Genomic DNA, 16,872 nt, shown 5'->3' with positions numbered 1-16,872 from the left:
TTTTTAAAAAATGAAATAATTATTAATTATTGTTTTATGATGTTACGGTTGCTATATTAATCTATTATTACTTTATTTTATAAGAATATTATTTTGGATGAAAATCTTTTGGGTGAGAAATTTTGAATATTCTTTTTTAAAAATGTTTACATAAAAAATATTAATAATATTTTAATATGAAATTATGTCTGGTTACATTTCTTTTATTTATGTAATAAATATTTTTTATATTTTGAAAGAGAAAATTGATGCAAAAATTTGTTCACTTTGTTAATTATTTTTGTTTACAAATATACATTAATTTTTAACATATAATTTAAAAATTTTCATAATTAATTTTTTATTTGAATTTTATAATTACTTTTAATTTAAAACTACAATAATTTAAAATAAATGTAATTAATATTTTATGATACCATTACAATTTTTTATATTGATGTGTTATTATACTATATACTTACATAAATAATAAAATTTTAATTTTATTTTATAAATTGTACATGGAAATATGTTGAAGAGAATTTTGGGGATTAGAATTATGGGAAAAGTTGTTCCCTTTACATATATACTAGATTTATATGTGATATTTTTATATTTATTTAAAAATTGAAATAATTAATAATTAATATTTTATGATATCATTACTATTTACCATATTAATATATTATTTTATTTTTATTTATAAGAATATTATTTTGGATGGAAATCTTTTGAGTAAATGTTTTTGAATATTTTGCTTTAAAAATATTTACATAAAAATATTAACATTTTTATATGAAATTATGTTTAATTACATTTTCTATATTAATGTAATAAATAATAAATTTTATAATTATTATTTTTTATATTTTAGAGAAAAAGAATTATTGTAAAAGTTGTTCACTTTACTAAGTGTTATTTTTTCATTAACATACGTTAATTTTAACATATAATAATAAATATTTTAATAATTAATATTTTCTGTGAATTTTATAAATATTTTTACCTTAAAACCACAATATTTAAGATTAATGTAATTAATGTTTTATGATCCTGTTACTGTCTTTTTATATTATTGAGTTATTATCTATATATATATACTATCAATTATAGGGATTGCTGCATTTGGTATCTACATTTTTATACAATTTCACCCTATAACTACCCTTTTATAAATTATAATTTTTTTCTGTATATTTCATTTCATAATTACCTACATTTTTAATAACCACCCACTATTGTATAATTTTTATTATTTATTATTTTACAAAAATAATTCACGAAGGCACCTTTTATACGCTAGTATTATATAATTACATAAATAATAGTATTTTAATTTTATTTTATAAAATTTGTATATAGAAATATGTTGGAGAGAATTTTGGAGAAAAATAGTTGCTAGAGAAGTTACTCCCTTTATATATATAGGGGTCGAGACACTTCGTGTCTCTAATAGTTCTACAGATAGAATATTAAAAGATTGTGTATAATTATTTAGAAAGGATATATAAGATTTTTTTTTTTATGTTTGAGGGGTATAATGGTTTATTAAAAAGTGGAGACTAAAGGTAGTTACACATCCAAATATTTCCTTTATATATTAGTATATTATATAATTACATAAATAATAGTATTTTATTTTATAAAATTTGTATATGAAAATATGTTGGAAAGAATTTTGGAGAAAAATAGTTGCTAGAGAAGTTATTCCCTTTATATATACTAGAGGGGTAGAGGCACTTCGTGCATCTAATAATTATTCATTAATAAAATATTAGAAAGTTGTGTATAATTATTTAAAGAAATTTTAAGATTTTTTTTACATCTGGGGGTATAATGGTCCATTAAAAAATGGAGACCAAAAAGCCGTTACATCTCCTATATTCCCTTTATAAAAGTTATAGATTTTTACATCTGGGGGTATAATGGTCCATTGAAAAATGGAGACCAAAAAGCGGTTACATCTCCTATATCCCATTTATAATAATTATATATATTATATATATATATATATACTAATTTTATATTTTATGTGTAAATTAATATTTTTATTTACATTTATTTTAAAAATAAAATAATTAATAGTTAATGTAACTAATGTTTTATGGTTTGTTTAGAGTTTACTATATTAATGTATTATTATTTTTATTTTATAAGAATATTAGTTTGGATGAAAATCTTTTGGATTAGAAATTTTGAATATTTTATTTTAAAAATATTTAGGTAAAAAATGTTAATCTTTTTATGCAAAATTATGTTTAATTACATTTTTTATATTAAAGTAAGAATATTATTTTGAAGGAAAATAATTGTTGTAGAAATTGTTCACTTTGCTAATGTGTTATTTTTTTTACTAATATACATTACTTTTTAAGCATATAATAACAATTTTTAATAATTATTTTTATGTGAATTTTATAATTACTTTTATCTTAAAACTTCAATAATTTAAAAATAATGTGTTATTATATTATATAATTAAATAGACAATAAAATTCCAAATTTATTTTATAAAATTTGTATATGAAAATATGTTAGAGAGAAGTTCTGGAAGGAAATAGTTACTACAAAAATTATTTTCTTTGTATATTTTATATTATGGATAGATATTTTTTATCTAATTATTTTCTTTTATTTTGCAAAAATAGTTTCAGCAAAGTTGGTCATTTTGACATCAAAATCCAAAGAATGTTGCTCTTGATGAGCCGTACTTGGGTTTCTACTCCCTGGCTCCATTGAAAAGAGACGGTAAATTTTCAAACCCTAACCCTAACTGTTATGTCTATCTCAGTAAGGTCAATACAGGAACCAATACTAGTAGATCATTTTTCACTTCGTACATTATGAACTTATCTCGTGGTTCGATGTGTTTGGAGTAGTTTTTATAAGAGCATTGTTACAGAAGCCGAACGTGTTCTAAATTCATCGTCCGAATTATTAAAATATTATTATTATTTAATAAATATATTATAAAATAATTATTTAATTTAATATTTTATTATTTAAATTAATTTTTTAATATTTCGAAAGAAATTTTAGCTTACTCTTTCGGAAGATGCATCATTTTCCTTTTTATAATGATACACAGTCTTCCACTTGATACATTATTAATTTAGTGTGTTTAGAGTACCTTCTAAAACGCATGTACAATCATATATAATCTTTCATTTGACATATTAATAACTTATTTCAGGACATTATTTAAGCATGTTTGAAGTAGCTTTTAAGATGCATATACAATGATACATAATCCTCCATGGGACATGTTATTAATTTATCTTAGCACAATTAGTGTAGCTTTTAAAATACATGTAGAATGATATATAGACATCCACGTGACATATTATTAACTTATCTTAGTGTATTTAAAGTAACTTTTAAAATGCATGTATAATGATACATAAACTTCCACTTGACATATTATTAACTTATCATGTTATCTTAATGTATTTAAAGTAACTTTTGAGATACATGGATAATGATACATAGATCTTTACATGTCAGATTATTAACTTATCTCAATGCATTTAGAGTAGCTTTTAAAATGCATGGACAATACATGAACCTCCATTTGATACATTAATAACTTATCTCAACATGTTATCAAAGTGCATTTAGAGTAGTTTTTAAAATGCATATACAATAATACATAAAACTCCACGTGACACATTATTAACTTATCTTAGGGTGTTATCTTAGTGTTTTGGTGTAACTTTTAAATGCATGTACATTGATACATAGTCATTCATGACATATTATTAATTTATCTCACCATTTTATCTCAACGCATTTAGAGAAACTTTTAAAAATGCATGTACAATAATACATAAACCTCCATGTGACATGTTATTAATTTATCTCAACACGTTATCTTAACGTGTTTGGTGTAGTTTTTAAAATGCATGCCCTTGTTTAAAAGAGATTATGAGCAACTTATTTATACATATTTTATTCTGCAAGATAGTTATAAAAGTGTTTGGACAAACTAATAAAATATTTTAAAAGAGTAGCTTATTACTTAACTTATTATGCAAAAACTTATTAGAAAATTTCAAAGTTTGAAATCTTTCCTCAACTTAAATAAATTTTATTTTTATATTTTCATTCTTTCACTACCATTTTTTTTTCAATTACTCCGTCCAAAAGTTTTATTTTCTTTTCTCTTCAATTTTTTTTCCTATCTCTTCTCCTCAAAATCCACATTCCTTTATTATATAAAAAAAAAAACTCATTACTTTTTTCTCTCTAAAGTAACACATGGGATAATTTTGTTTTTAACATTTATAAAATAATTTTTTAATCATAACCATATAAAATATATAGGGTTAATTTTTAATTTTTAAAAAATTATGGTTCTTAATGTTTAATTTTTAAAAATTATGGTTCTTAATTTTTAATCATGGCCTTATATAAGAAAAGGATCGAGGACTCCTCGTTCAAGCGTGAAAAACAACTCAAGACCTCGGCCGAGAAACTACTCGGTCAAGTGTGAAAAAACGACTCAAGACCTCGGTTGAGAGCCTACTCGCTCAAGCGTGAAAAACAACTCAAGACCTCGATCGAGAACCTACTCGGTCGAGCGTGAAAAAATGACTCAAGACCTTGGCTGAGAGCCTACTCGGTCGAGCGTGAAAAATAATTCAAGACCTCGGCCGAGGACACACTCGGTCAAGCTTGAAAAACAACTCAAGACCTCGGTCGAATGTGAAAAAATGACTCAAGACCTCGGCCGAGGACACACTTGGTCGAGCTTGAAAAGCAACCTAAGGCCTCGGCCGAGAACCTACTCCGTCGAGCGTGAAAAAATGACTTAAGACCTTAGCCGAAAACACACTCGGTCGAGCTTGAAAAATAACCCAAGACCTCAACTGAGAACTTACTCAACTGAACATGTAAAAATCACTCAAGACCCTCGGCCGAGTGTGGGAACAAAACAACTCTCAATCGATGACACGATCGAACGTGTAAATAAAAAACCTTCGACTGAAGGCACACCCGATCGAGAATACAAGCAATATCAAACTCGGTTGAAAATGCAAAGCAATGATTGAGCGTGATTTGAAACATATGATTCTTCGGTCAAAAACAAACTCGGTCATGAATAAAAGAAAATCAAAGCTTATTAACCCCTCGGCCCAAAGCTTATTAATCAAATTTTATTCTTAATCCTCGGCCTAGTAAAGTTATCGACTTAAAGCCCTTAATCGAAACTTTTGATGACACCTCGGCTAAAGACCTTCAGACAACCTTTTTGTTCTTACCGATATCAACTCGTCTCCTGTTGTAAGATGTCTCCTTCCGATATCCGATCTTCTTCACGATATCCGATCTTCTTCTTGAGTTCCTCGGATGTACCTGCAAAAAGGACTCCGATGATCAAGTTAGTTGCCTGTCCAAAATCTCATGTATCGTTTATATTATTACCTGTGGTGGTTTTCCGAGTAACCGTGTAACGGTCGTGTAGTTATCTTCCGAAGGTTATTTACGGTTGAGTCTTGTCTGGTGTCATTGATATGCTGAGGTGTTCGCCCGACCTCCCTTGTCCGATATTCCAATATTACACCTCAGCATCTCGTGTATTTACTTTAGTTTGACTTCGGTCAAATCATCTAATGAACTCGGCTGAGCTCGGCCTTAAGTCAGGTTGGTACATAAGCCCCCCAAGCTCTGAATGATGTAAGAATGAAAGAGCTGAGAGAGGTAATTTGGTGTCATCCAACTTTCGAAGGAGGTATGTGACTCGAATAGTCACGATGCTACGAGCTGAAGGGATACACGTGTAATAAGTGAGGGAGTGTAACGTTAGAAGGCCAACAACTCTATCATAGGGAAACGTGAGTGGGTACGACGCGTAATCATAAGTATTAAATGTGATGGGACAGATCATTTAAAGCGCGTCGTTTGGGCCACTCAAAACGTCTCATTGAGGAGACGCGGTGCTCAATGAGATAACGAAGGGTTGTGAGTAATATATATATATATATATATATATATATATATATATATATATATATATATATATATATATATATATGCGAGTGGGTCTAACAATGTTTTTACTGTTATTGTTATTAAACGAGAGTGTGAAGCAGCCTTTGCCATAGCCGCAGCGGGAAAGGTGGTGCGTAAGGAAGAGGATAGTGAAGGGATAAATATCTGCAAGAGCATATGAATTCCAGGTATCTAGCGTTATACTCTTGAACTCTTCGTTGTGATTTAATTGGAAAAGGGTTGGTATAATGGGTAAGGCAAAAGGAAAAATTGCTGACGGTAAGAGGGGAGAGGTTAGCATGCCAAAGAGGGGTGGTAATAATAGGAAGGATTCCCACCCGAAAATTTTAGTTACTGGTTATGAATAGGTGAGAGGAGATGTAGGCAAATATGAGAGTAGAGTCAGGAGTGAGATGGAGGCGAGTGTATTGCAACATAAATTGAAATTTTGTCTCCCTCCGTATTTAGAACAGCTTTCGATTGAACCGTGTTCACCGGATGAACGTATATTCTTTGAAGTATCCACATCTCCTCTGTACATATATATGTATCAATGTTTGTTCAGGGATCTGGGGGTAGTGATCCCTTTCACCCCGTTTGAGTGTGAATTTTTAAGGAAGATTAATGTAGCGCCGAGTCAGTTACATCCCAATAGTTGGGGATTTCTATGGGCTTTCCAAATTTTGTGCTTGGTAATGGGAATGAATCCGAGCTTGGGTATTTTTATGCATTTTTATCAATTGAAATTGGGGGAACCACCCTTTGGTTGGGTGTCACTGAGTGGGAGTTCAAATGGAGGGTTATTCCAAATTTTCTCACAATCATATAAAAATTTCAAAAGAATTTTTTAAAGTACAATGTATACATAGTGGTGCGAACTCGGATTCAATTTTTCACTCAAACGGTGAACCGAAATTTTCGCTGAGCTGGCAATCAGAACCTGTAAAATTTTCTGGGTCAGAAGGTTTAGTATTGTCAGCTGAAGAAAAGAAGAATATAGAGAGATTGGAAGTGCTAAGTCGACCCTTAGAAAGCAAAGCTATTCTACAACTTGCGAGATCAAAAAATCCGCATGACGATCTAGAGAGTAAGTATGATAAAATGATATCTGAATTTAATCACAAGATATGTGTATCTGAATGTATTATGTATTGCTATGATATGTAGGTATTATGGTAAGGAGTAAATGGCGAGAGTTAAAAGCCAAACATGGGGCCAAAGAATTAGAAGTAACCGACGTGGAAAGCACAAAAGAAAAAGAAAAGTTGGAAGCGAAAAAGAAAAAACAACGAGTTGGGGACCGAGATGTGGATACAACTCGTCCGAAGTTGGCCCACACTGAAGTTAATGCTGGAGAGAAGGAGGTGAAGTTAAGCCATGTGGCTAATATAACCATTCCGAGTTCTTCAACATCGGATGTTAATCATGAGAAAGGAACAAACCCAGTAATAGTGAATCTTGATGAAGAAACAGTAAGTGACCTCCTATAAAATGATTTAGTAATTAAGTAATATATACTGATATATTCTTTGTTTTGCAGACTTTGAAATCAAAAGAAATCACCAATCCGATTTCCCCGGATGATACCTTGTCAGAAGTACAGAAGGCAATTGCGCAACTCGGCTTCTCGTCTCTAATACCGCAAGGAGGGTCATCCCAAGGTGGTCAAACAAGTAGACCTCGGACATTGCATTAGAGATATGATTCTAACCATCCATTAGAGAGACTAGATCATGTAAGCATGTCTCCAGATGTTACCTCATTCTGGAGTGCCAAATTAACAGCAGATTCTTTCTACAAAGAAGATCGTGCGCATATTGCTGACAAGGCATTAATTAAGAAGGTGGGTCCGGTAGAGGGATTGGACTCGGTAGAAGTTTTTCTACAAAGGTCTATAGCAGTGGTTGATCACTGGAAAAAGAGGTGGGGAAAAAACATAGAGTAAATGGATAAGTTGAAGATGGAGAATATGAAAGTCGGATCACTGGCTGCTGAGTTGAATGATGTGAAAGGAAAATTTGCTGAAACCACCAAAGCATTCGAAATATCACTTCGATCTAACAAATCATACTCAGCAAAGGTAGAAGAACTTTTAGGTAAAGTAAAAAGTCTGGAGGGAGAAAAAGAGCAAAAAGAAAAAGAGAAGGCTGATTTAATGATAAAACTCGAAGAAAACAGTTAGAGGGAAAAGGAAAATGCTGAGTTGAAGATGAAGCTTGAAGAACAAAATCGTGTTACATCAGAGTTGCAAGAGGAATTGCAAAGATTGAAAGAACAGAATAAAGCTTGTCAAGAAGTGATAGCTGCTGATGTGGAAAAAGTTGCGGAATTAGAAAAGAAAGATAGTAAATTGAGTAAAGAATTGGAGAACCTCGAGTTGCATGTGATGGCAGAGCATAGGAAAGGATTCGCCAAAGCTCTTCGTCAAATCAAGATAGTATCTCCAGGAATTGATCTTCATGAGCTGCACGTCAACAAGGATGTTTGGGATGGGAAATTGATCAATGAAGATGATTTACCTAACGACATCAGCAGTGAAGATTGATATGATAAATGACTCAGGAATTGTAATAGCATATTAAATAGGTTGTGTGTTGTTGCTCTTTTTTTTTTTTTTTAATAGGATGCATTTATATTTGGGTTTGACTACTGTTAAGTTTAATGTAGTTGTGACTTGTGTTTGAATTTTCTTCGAATATATAATATTTTTGCAAGTTATAAATATTAAGGTCTTGGTCTTGATTTCAAATTTGATCAAGTTTACTAATTTTTAGACTCGAACTCGGCCTCAAGTTTACTAATTTTTAGGCTCGAACTCGGCCAACTTGAATAATAAAGGATAAAGTTGGCTCGGATTCGGCCATGAATCTCATGGTTTAATCTAAATTTAGCCAATCTGAGCGACTTTCATAGTTTGGCTTCAAAGTTGGCCAACTTAATAGGATTTCATAAGGTTGGCTTCGAACTCGGCCAACTTAATAGATTTTCATAAGGTTGGCTTCGAACTCGGCCAACTTAATAGAATTTCATAAGATTGGCTATTGGCTTCGAATTCGGCCAATGTAAATGACTTTCATAGCTTGACTCAAACTTGGCCAACTTGAAAGTATATTATCAAATAAAAAGTAATAGATACACATAAGAGTCATATTAAGAAAAGGGAACTTTGATATATTTATCATTCAATTACATCCCTTAAGGTACAACAGGCATGCCTCGTTAAAACCTCTCTGGCCAAAACCCTTATATGTTTTTAAATAGGGAAAAAAGACCAGAGTAGTACAATGCCTGGATTTACACACTTCAGCTGTAATAAAATTTCAAGTGAGTGGCATTCCAAGTTCTAGGAAGAACTTTACCACTCAACTCAACTAATCGATATGCCCCATTTTGTAAACATTCTGAAATTCGAAAAGGGCCTTCCCAATTCGCTGCAAATTTTCCTGCCGATGTATCTTTTCGGGCATCTCTTGTGGCTCGCCATACGAGGTCACCTTCACGGAATGATCTCGGGTTCAATTTTGAGTTATATCTTCTTGCAGCGCGGAGCTTACAAGCCTCTTCCTGTATCTTGGCACGTTCTCGAGTTTCATCAAGCAAATTCAGATCTAATCTGAGCTGTTCCACATTCTGAGTTTCATCAAAAGTTAATCGCCTGTGGCTTGGTTCACCAACTTCAACTGGGATCATAGCATCAGATCCATAAGTTAATTTGTATGGGGTCTCCTGAGTGGTGGTTTGTGGAGTGTAGTGATATGCCCATAAGATGCTGGTTAATTCCTCCACCCATTCTCCTTTTGCTGTGCCCAACCTTTTCTGAAGCTCCCTGAGAATAACTTTATTAGCTGCTTCAGCTTGTCCATTTGTTTGTGGGTGCTCAACTGAGCTTACTTTGTGGTTAATTCCCAGTTGTTTCAAGAAATGTTCAAAGTTTTTGTCTACAAACTGCTTGCCATTGTCGGTGGTAATTGCTTGGGGTAGACCGTATCTACAGATGATTTTCTTCCATGTAAACTTCTGGACATTGGCGGCTGTGATTTTTGCAAGAGGTTCTGCTTCAATCCACTTTGTAAAGTAATCAATTCCTACAAGTAGAAATTTCAATTGATTCTTGGCAATTGGGAAAGGACCGAGTATGTTCATTCCCCACCATGCGAATGGCCAGGCTGATTGCATGGAATGCAATGCTGTTGCGGGTAATTGGTATAAGTTACCAAATTCTTGGCAAGCTCTGCATTTCTGCACATATATTTTACAATCCGATCTCATCGTGGGCCAATAAAAGCCAGCTCAGACAACACGAGTTTCCATGGACCGAGCTCTAGAATGCATTCCGCAAATACCACGATGTATCTCGTCCATTACGTACTGAGCTTAGTCTGGATCTAGGCATTTGAGAAGGGGAGTTGAGAAACCCTTTTTGAACAAACCACCAGCCTCAATTGTGAAATGAGCAGACTTAATTTTGATCTTGGATGCTTTAGCTTTGTTGTCTGGTAAAGTTCCATCTGTGAGATATTTCCAGATATCCGACATCCAAGTTGATTGTCCTTGGTTGTCAGTGGATATTGCCATAAAATCTTGACTCGGGGCACCAATTGTTTCTTGTATGATTGTTTTGTGTTGCCCAAGGCGTTTGGTGGACGCAAGTTTGGATAACAAATCAGCTCGGACATTTTGCTCCCTAGGAATATGTTTGATCTGAAAATCATCAAAGGAAGAAGTTAAATGGGATACCATTAAACTGTACCTCTGAAGTTGTGGTTCCCTTGTTTGGTAACTTCCTCCCACTTGCTCCGTGATCAGTTTTGAATCACTACAGCACATCAACCTTTTAACGCCGACATCTTTGGCCAACCTCAAACCCGCTAGAATTGCTTCGTATTCAGCTTGGTTACTGGTGGCTTGAAAATCAAATTTGATGGCTAATTCCAACATCATATTGTTGGGTCCTTCAAGAATTATGCCTGCACCACTTCCTTTAACATTGGACGATCCATCTACATGCAAAATCCAGGTTGGATTTTCCATTTGGACGGCGGGTGTGAGCTCGGCTATGAAGTCGGCAAGACATTGGGCCTTGAGGGGTCCTCTGCTTTCATATCTGATATCATACTCGGATAATTCAATTGACCAAGCTGTCATTCGACCTGCTAGATCAAGCTTTCTGAGTATTTGTTTGATGGGATAGTCGGTTTTGGCCACAATTTGGTGACTTTGGAAGTAAGGACGAAGTCGGCGAGTCGAGGTCACCAACGTCAACGCAAGCTTCTCAATTGTTTGATATCTTTTCTCGGTATCCTGCAAAACACGACTGATGAAATAAATGGGAATCTATTTTTTACCATCCTCTTGTACAAGAGCTGCGCTAAGAGCATTATCAGCTACAACAAGGTATAATAAAAGTTGAGCTTGGTTGCGTGGCTTGGACAAGATAGGAGGAGCAGATAAGAACTCCTTGAAATCGGCAAAAGCTCGTTCACATCGGTCATCCCACTGAAAATCCTTTGGCTTTTTGAGTAGAGAGAAAATAGGTTTGGCTTTCTCTGCCATCTTGGGAATGAACCGTGATAATGAAGCAAGTCGACCTGCCAACCTCTGCACCTCCTTATGATTTTGTGGACTACGCATATTAATCAAAGTGTGGCATTTGTCGGGATTCGCCTCAATTCCCCTGCATGTTATCATAAATCCCAAGAACTTCCCACCTTGGACCCCGAAAACACATTTCTCGGGGTTTAACCTCATGTTATGTTGTCGGACTTGTTGGAAAATCTCAGCTATGTCTTGAACATGCTCAGCAGGTGATTTGGTCTTGATTACCATATCATCAACGTAGACTTCAAGGTTGCGTCCAATTTGCTTAGCAAACACCTTGTCCATTAAGCGTTGGTAAGTTGCTCCTGCATTTTTGAGTCCAAAAGGCATAACACGATAACAGTAATTGGCACGCTCAGTAATAAAGGCAGTATGGTCCTCATCTGGAGGATACATTAAGATTTGATTGTAACTTGAATATGCATCAAGAAAACTGAGCATACCGTAACCTGAAGCTCCATCAACCAACCTATCAATGCTGGGGAGTGGGTATGAATCTTTGGGGCAAGCCTTATTCAAATCTGTGTAGTCAACACACATACGCGAGTTGCCATTGGATTTCTTGACCATAACTACATTGGCTAACCAAGTAGTGTATTTAATCTCCCTGATGAATCTTGCGTCCAAAAGCTTTTGAGTTTCAACTTTCACTGCTTCACGCCTTTCACCACCGAGTTTCCTTTGCTTTTGTGATATAGGTTTCGCTTCCTTGTAAATCGCCAACTTATGACAAATAAAGTTGGGATCAATCCCAGGCATATCTGCACTAGTCCAAGTAAAAAGGTCAGCATTGTCAGTGAGAATTGCCATGATTTTATCTTGAATGTTTGGATCCATGCATTGGCCAATTCGAGTGCACTGGGTTGCTGTACTGCCGATTTGAAACTTGATCAACTCGTCAGTAGGACTTGGGCGATGATCATGCATGTCAACTCGGGGGTCTAACTCGGTAGTTGCCGCCAAGTTAACATGAGCTACCATGGTGGAGTTGGATACTTTGGGTGTGGTTGTGGCAGGGTGGATCTTCAAACTTTCAGCATAACACCTTCGTGCCATTTGTTGGTTGGCTTTAACAGTCACTATGTGCCCATTCATCCCCGGAAACTTCATGGATAGATGAGGGGTAGACACAACTGCTCCAAGTTGATTTAATGTGGGTCTCCCAATGAGTATATTGTATGAAGTAATAGCATCCACTAATAGGTACTTGACTAAGACACGTCTGGAATTTGTTGCTGTACCAAAAGAAGTTAGCAGTTCAATAAAACCACAAGTATGAACTCGCTCACATGCAAAACCAACAAGGGGTTCCCAGTATGGTTGGATTAAATTATGTGGGAGATCAAGTTTCAGAAAGGTTGGCCAGTACAATACATCGACAGAACTCCCCTGATCAATCAAGGTTTTATGAACTTCCCAATTTGCAACTTCGACCGAGATGACCATGGGGTCATCTTGGTTTAAGCTTACACCTTCATAATCTTCATCAGTGAAAGTAATAGGAAGAGTTGGGGTTGCCAGTTTCGACTCGGTGTTGTCACAACTATTGATGTTGTGGAAGGTACGAAGATGGCGTTTTCGAGCTGAATTGGAACTCCCACCTCCAGCAAAACCTCCAGCTATGGTGTTGATCACACCACGTATAGTGTGTTCTTCAGGGGGTTTTTCGGTATGCTGTTGATCAGTACTATTGGAAGTCGATTTACCCTCTTCACGTTGATTTAGATGATTGTAATGATGGTTCTCAAACCGACCTTGGTAACCCTGGTATCGTCCTCCTTGATATCATCCACGACCTCGTCCCCGACCTCAAAAGTTGCCTCGGGAAGTTTGACCATGCTGAACATATTGTCCGAGTTGTCCCGCTTGAATAAGCTCTTCAATACGGTCTTTAAGAGTCCAACATTCCTCCATGGTGTGCCCGTGATTCCGGTGAAAACGACAATGTTTGCTTTTATCGGCGTTGGGCGGATTGTGTGCCGGGGGAGGTAGAGATATCAAATCTGCATGGTTAGCCTCTTCCAAGATATTAACACGAGGGGCATTAAGAGGTGTATAAAAGTCATACCTGGGACCACGCATGTGACGTGGTTTTTTAGATTTTTGATCAGTAAGATAGGCCTTGGATTTTTCTTTACCATTACCACTAGATTCACCTTTGCTGGAAAGACTTTCGCGGATGGTATTGCGGAATTCGGCATGTTCTTCCATTTGAATATACCCTGCTGCACGAGCTCTAAGCTCGTCCATATTTGCTGGCTGATGTCGGCAAAGACTATCCACGAAAGGTCCAGGTTTTAGTGCCATCAGTATTGAATGGAGGGCGACTTCAGGGTTAAGATGACGGATCTTGATGGAGACATTGGCAAAACGTTCCATAAAACACCGTAAGGATTCGTCATCTCGTTGCCTCAGGTTGGAAAGTGCCACCGATGTTATATGATGAGGCCGACTTGTAGCATATTGTGCTGAAAAAAGTTGTACCAGAGTGTCAAAGTTGTTTACAGAACGGGGTGGAAGTTGGGTATACCAACTAAGTGCTGCTCCTTTAAGTGAGGTTAGGAAGACACGACACATGATGGCGTCCTCATTTGTGTAGAGATTGACTTGAGTGACGTATGCATCAATATGCTCGTCAGGATCAGTTGTCCCATCATAGCGTTCGATGTTCAACGACTTCCATGCTGGTGGTAGGGGAACTTCCATGATACCATCCACGAAGGGGTGGCGCCGAGGAGAATGATGATCATATGTTGCACGGCTAGCATGAGTATGCGTAGAGCGGTGAGTTCGAAAAGATTCTGAAACGAAGGTGGGATCTGAAGTAGAATGATGCTCTTCGGTTGCCGTTGGAACGTGGCTAGACCGAGGTGGAGGCGATGGGGAATGATGATGTTGCCCATGGGCACGAAAGGCGGCATTTTCTGCACGTAATTGTTGCAAAACATCTTCATGTTGTTTGCGCATGGTTTCCATCGCTACTGCAGGTTGCTGTTGCATCAACTCGATTTGCTCAAGTAATTGCCTCAAGGTGGCGTTTTCTTCCATGTTGTTGGTTTGGCTCCGAGTTGAAACCATAAGGTAGTAGGAGGAGGAATTTTACCAGGCCCTCCTTCTAGCGCCAAATGTTCTTATCGATATCAACTCGTCTCCTGTTTTAAGATGTCTCCTTCCGATATTCGATCTTCTTCACGATATCCGAACTTCTTCTTGAGTTCCTCAGATGTACCTGCAAAAAGGACTCCGACGATCAAGTTAGTTGCATGTCCAAAATCTCATGTATCGTTTATATTATTACTTGTGGTGGTTTTCCGAGTAACCGTGTAACGGTCGTGTAGTTATCTTCCGAAGGTTATTTACGGTTGAGTCTTGTCTGATGTCATTGATATGCTGAAGTGTTCGCCCGACCTCCCTTGTCCGATATTCCGATATTACACCTCAGCATCTCGTGTATTTACTTTAGTTTGACTTCGGTCAAATCATCTAATGAACTCGGCTGAGATCGGCCTTAAGTCAGGTTGGTACACTTTTGAATATGTTAAAGACCCTTCGGCCAAGAAACTTTTAAAGTCCATTGCGTAAAAACTGTTAAAAACAATGATCACGAAAATTTATATATTAATAGTCCTCGGCCAAAAAACTTGATTACAAAGTTTTATATATTAAATAGTTGGCGGCCAAAAAATTGTCAAGGCCAAAAGCTTATAACCCCTCTCGGTTAAAAACTTACCAAGTTCCCTTGTGATAATCATGAGTCTTCGGCCAAAAAGCTTATTAATCAATTTTTATTCTCATTTATTTATTCAATAATAAATTAAGCTCCACTTGAAAGCATACTTAGTCACTTTGGCCTTTCATGCCTCGACCTCACCTAACTTCTCTTGAAAATTGCTTACTAAGTCATGCAGTTCCACGCGCTTGGCCTTAAGCTTGTCAAGTTCGGCAGAAAACTCTTCATTTTTGTTGAGAGCCAAGATAAGGGCAACTTGCAAATTCTTCAAGCTGGTGCAAAACTTGTTTGTCTCAGTGATCAGTTCCATGAAGAGGGTTTGAGCTATTGCCATGGAACGACCCATCAACTCACACAAGAGAGACCACTTTGTCAACGAGTTCTCTTGAGACAAAAAGTTACGACCCTTCCGGGGAAATGAACCCTTGGCCGAAGACTTTACGAGTATTGATCGTCAGCTTCAAAAAATTGCTCAAAGCCAAAGGAGGTGTCAAGGTGCATGGACCAATAAAGGAAGGGGTCAAATGTTTCTGTTTCTTAGCCCTCATTTCAGCCTTGGCCTCAGTCTCCATGCGTTTAGTGGTTTTTGTAACGACTCGCTATGGTCTCTATACTTAGTGGAATCGCACTACTACTAGTGAACTAAGAAGAATATTAAGCTGGATAACTCATACAGACAGGTATAGATAAGACTAAAATAACTAAGTTTCTTAAATACAAAATAGAACACCATATATGTACAGTCACCCCAAAAACAATATTCCCTAGTGCCGGTCAAACACAGACATAACCGTTACCCAAAATGATAACTCTACACGAGAATCAAACTCCCCGTCTCGCAGCGGTCACCTCAACTCCAAGCTAGCCCTGACCTGCTCCCATACAAGGTATGATCATCGCAGTCCATCCACAGGAAAACAGAAGGGTAAGCTAGAGTTCAAAACCAATCATACAAGTATAGAACAATAATCTATACTACACAATCATCCAACTATCAATCATATTCATAGAGTCACAACATACACTCTATCCAATACTACTCATGCATAAAATACTATACCACTCATTCATTCAATCATCAACACAAACGACCATATAGTTCAATATAAAAACACAAACCATTCATACAACTTAGAAGCAACTTTAGTACAACAGCAACAACAATATACAACTTAATATTTAATGCGTCGTCACGCATATACAATTGGGAGATCTCCAACAACTGAGGTTGAGCAGTCTAGGTGGCATAAATCCTACCGAATCCAACGTTTGACCTATCTCAACCAGATCAGGTATAGAACAACGTTAGGAACTCTGAAGAGAACCAGGTATAGACAATAATAGGCGATTTCTCAAGTGTTCCACTTAGACTCGGAGGTCCAGTACTACTGTTAGGATAGAAGGGTTTGGGCATGAGCCTACCACGGCCTTGGCTAGCATCACCAATCCACATATGGAGTTAGCCCACCCACTATCCTCCAAGTACCACGCACCCTCCAGTAGCTAGTCAAAGACTACATCTCTAACTAGATACCTTACTCAAATTGGTCATTCAACCATGACATGGATCGACT

At 36.0% G+C, this 16,872-nt stretch overlaps 2 protein-coding genes across 2 annotated transcripts; both read right to left on the bottom strand.

Annotated features, from left to right (window-relative positions):
• Window positions 1-10,344: 10,344 nt before the first annotated feature.
• On the bottom strand, window positions 10,345-11,115 carry LOC145958045 (uncharacterized). The gene has a single exon (XM_083074499.1). It carries the CDS (start codon window positions 11,113-11,115, stop codon window positions 10,345-10,347), a length of 771 nt encoding a protein of 256 aa, XP_082930625.1.
• Window positions 11,116-11,304: 189 nt separating this feature from the next.
• On the bottom strand, window positions 11,305-14,646 carry LOC145958044 (uncharacterized). Its single transcript, XM_083074498.1, has 2 exons — window positions 13,389-14,646; window positions 11,305-13,277 (listed from the first exon to the last, which is right to left on the bottom strand). Exons 1-2 carry the CDS (start codon window positions 14,644-14,646, stop codon window positions 11,305-11,307), a joined length of 3,231 nt encoding a protein of 1,076 aa, XP_082930624.1.
• Between the last annotated feature and the right edge of the window lie 2,226 nt (window positions 14,647-16,872).

Source organism: Cajanus cajan, chromosome 5 (assembly GCF_000230855.2).
Source record: "Cajanus cajan strain Asha chromosome 5, NIPB_CcT2T_4, whole genome shotgun sequence".
NCBI lineage: Eukaryota > Viridiplantae > Streptophyta > Magnoliopsida > Fabales > Fabaceae > Cajanus > Cajanus cajan.
This window is presented reverse-complemented; position numbering and strand designations above follow the sequence as displayed.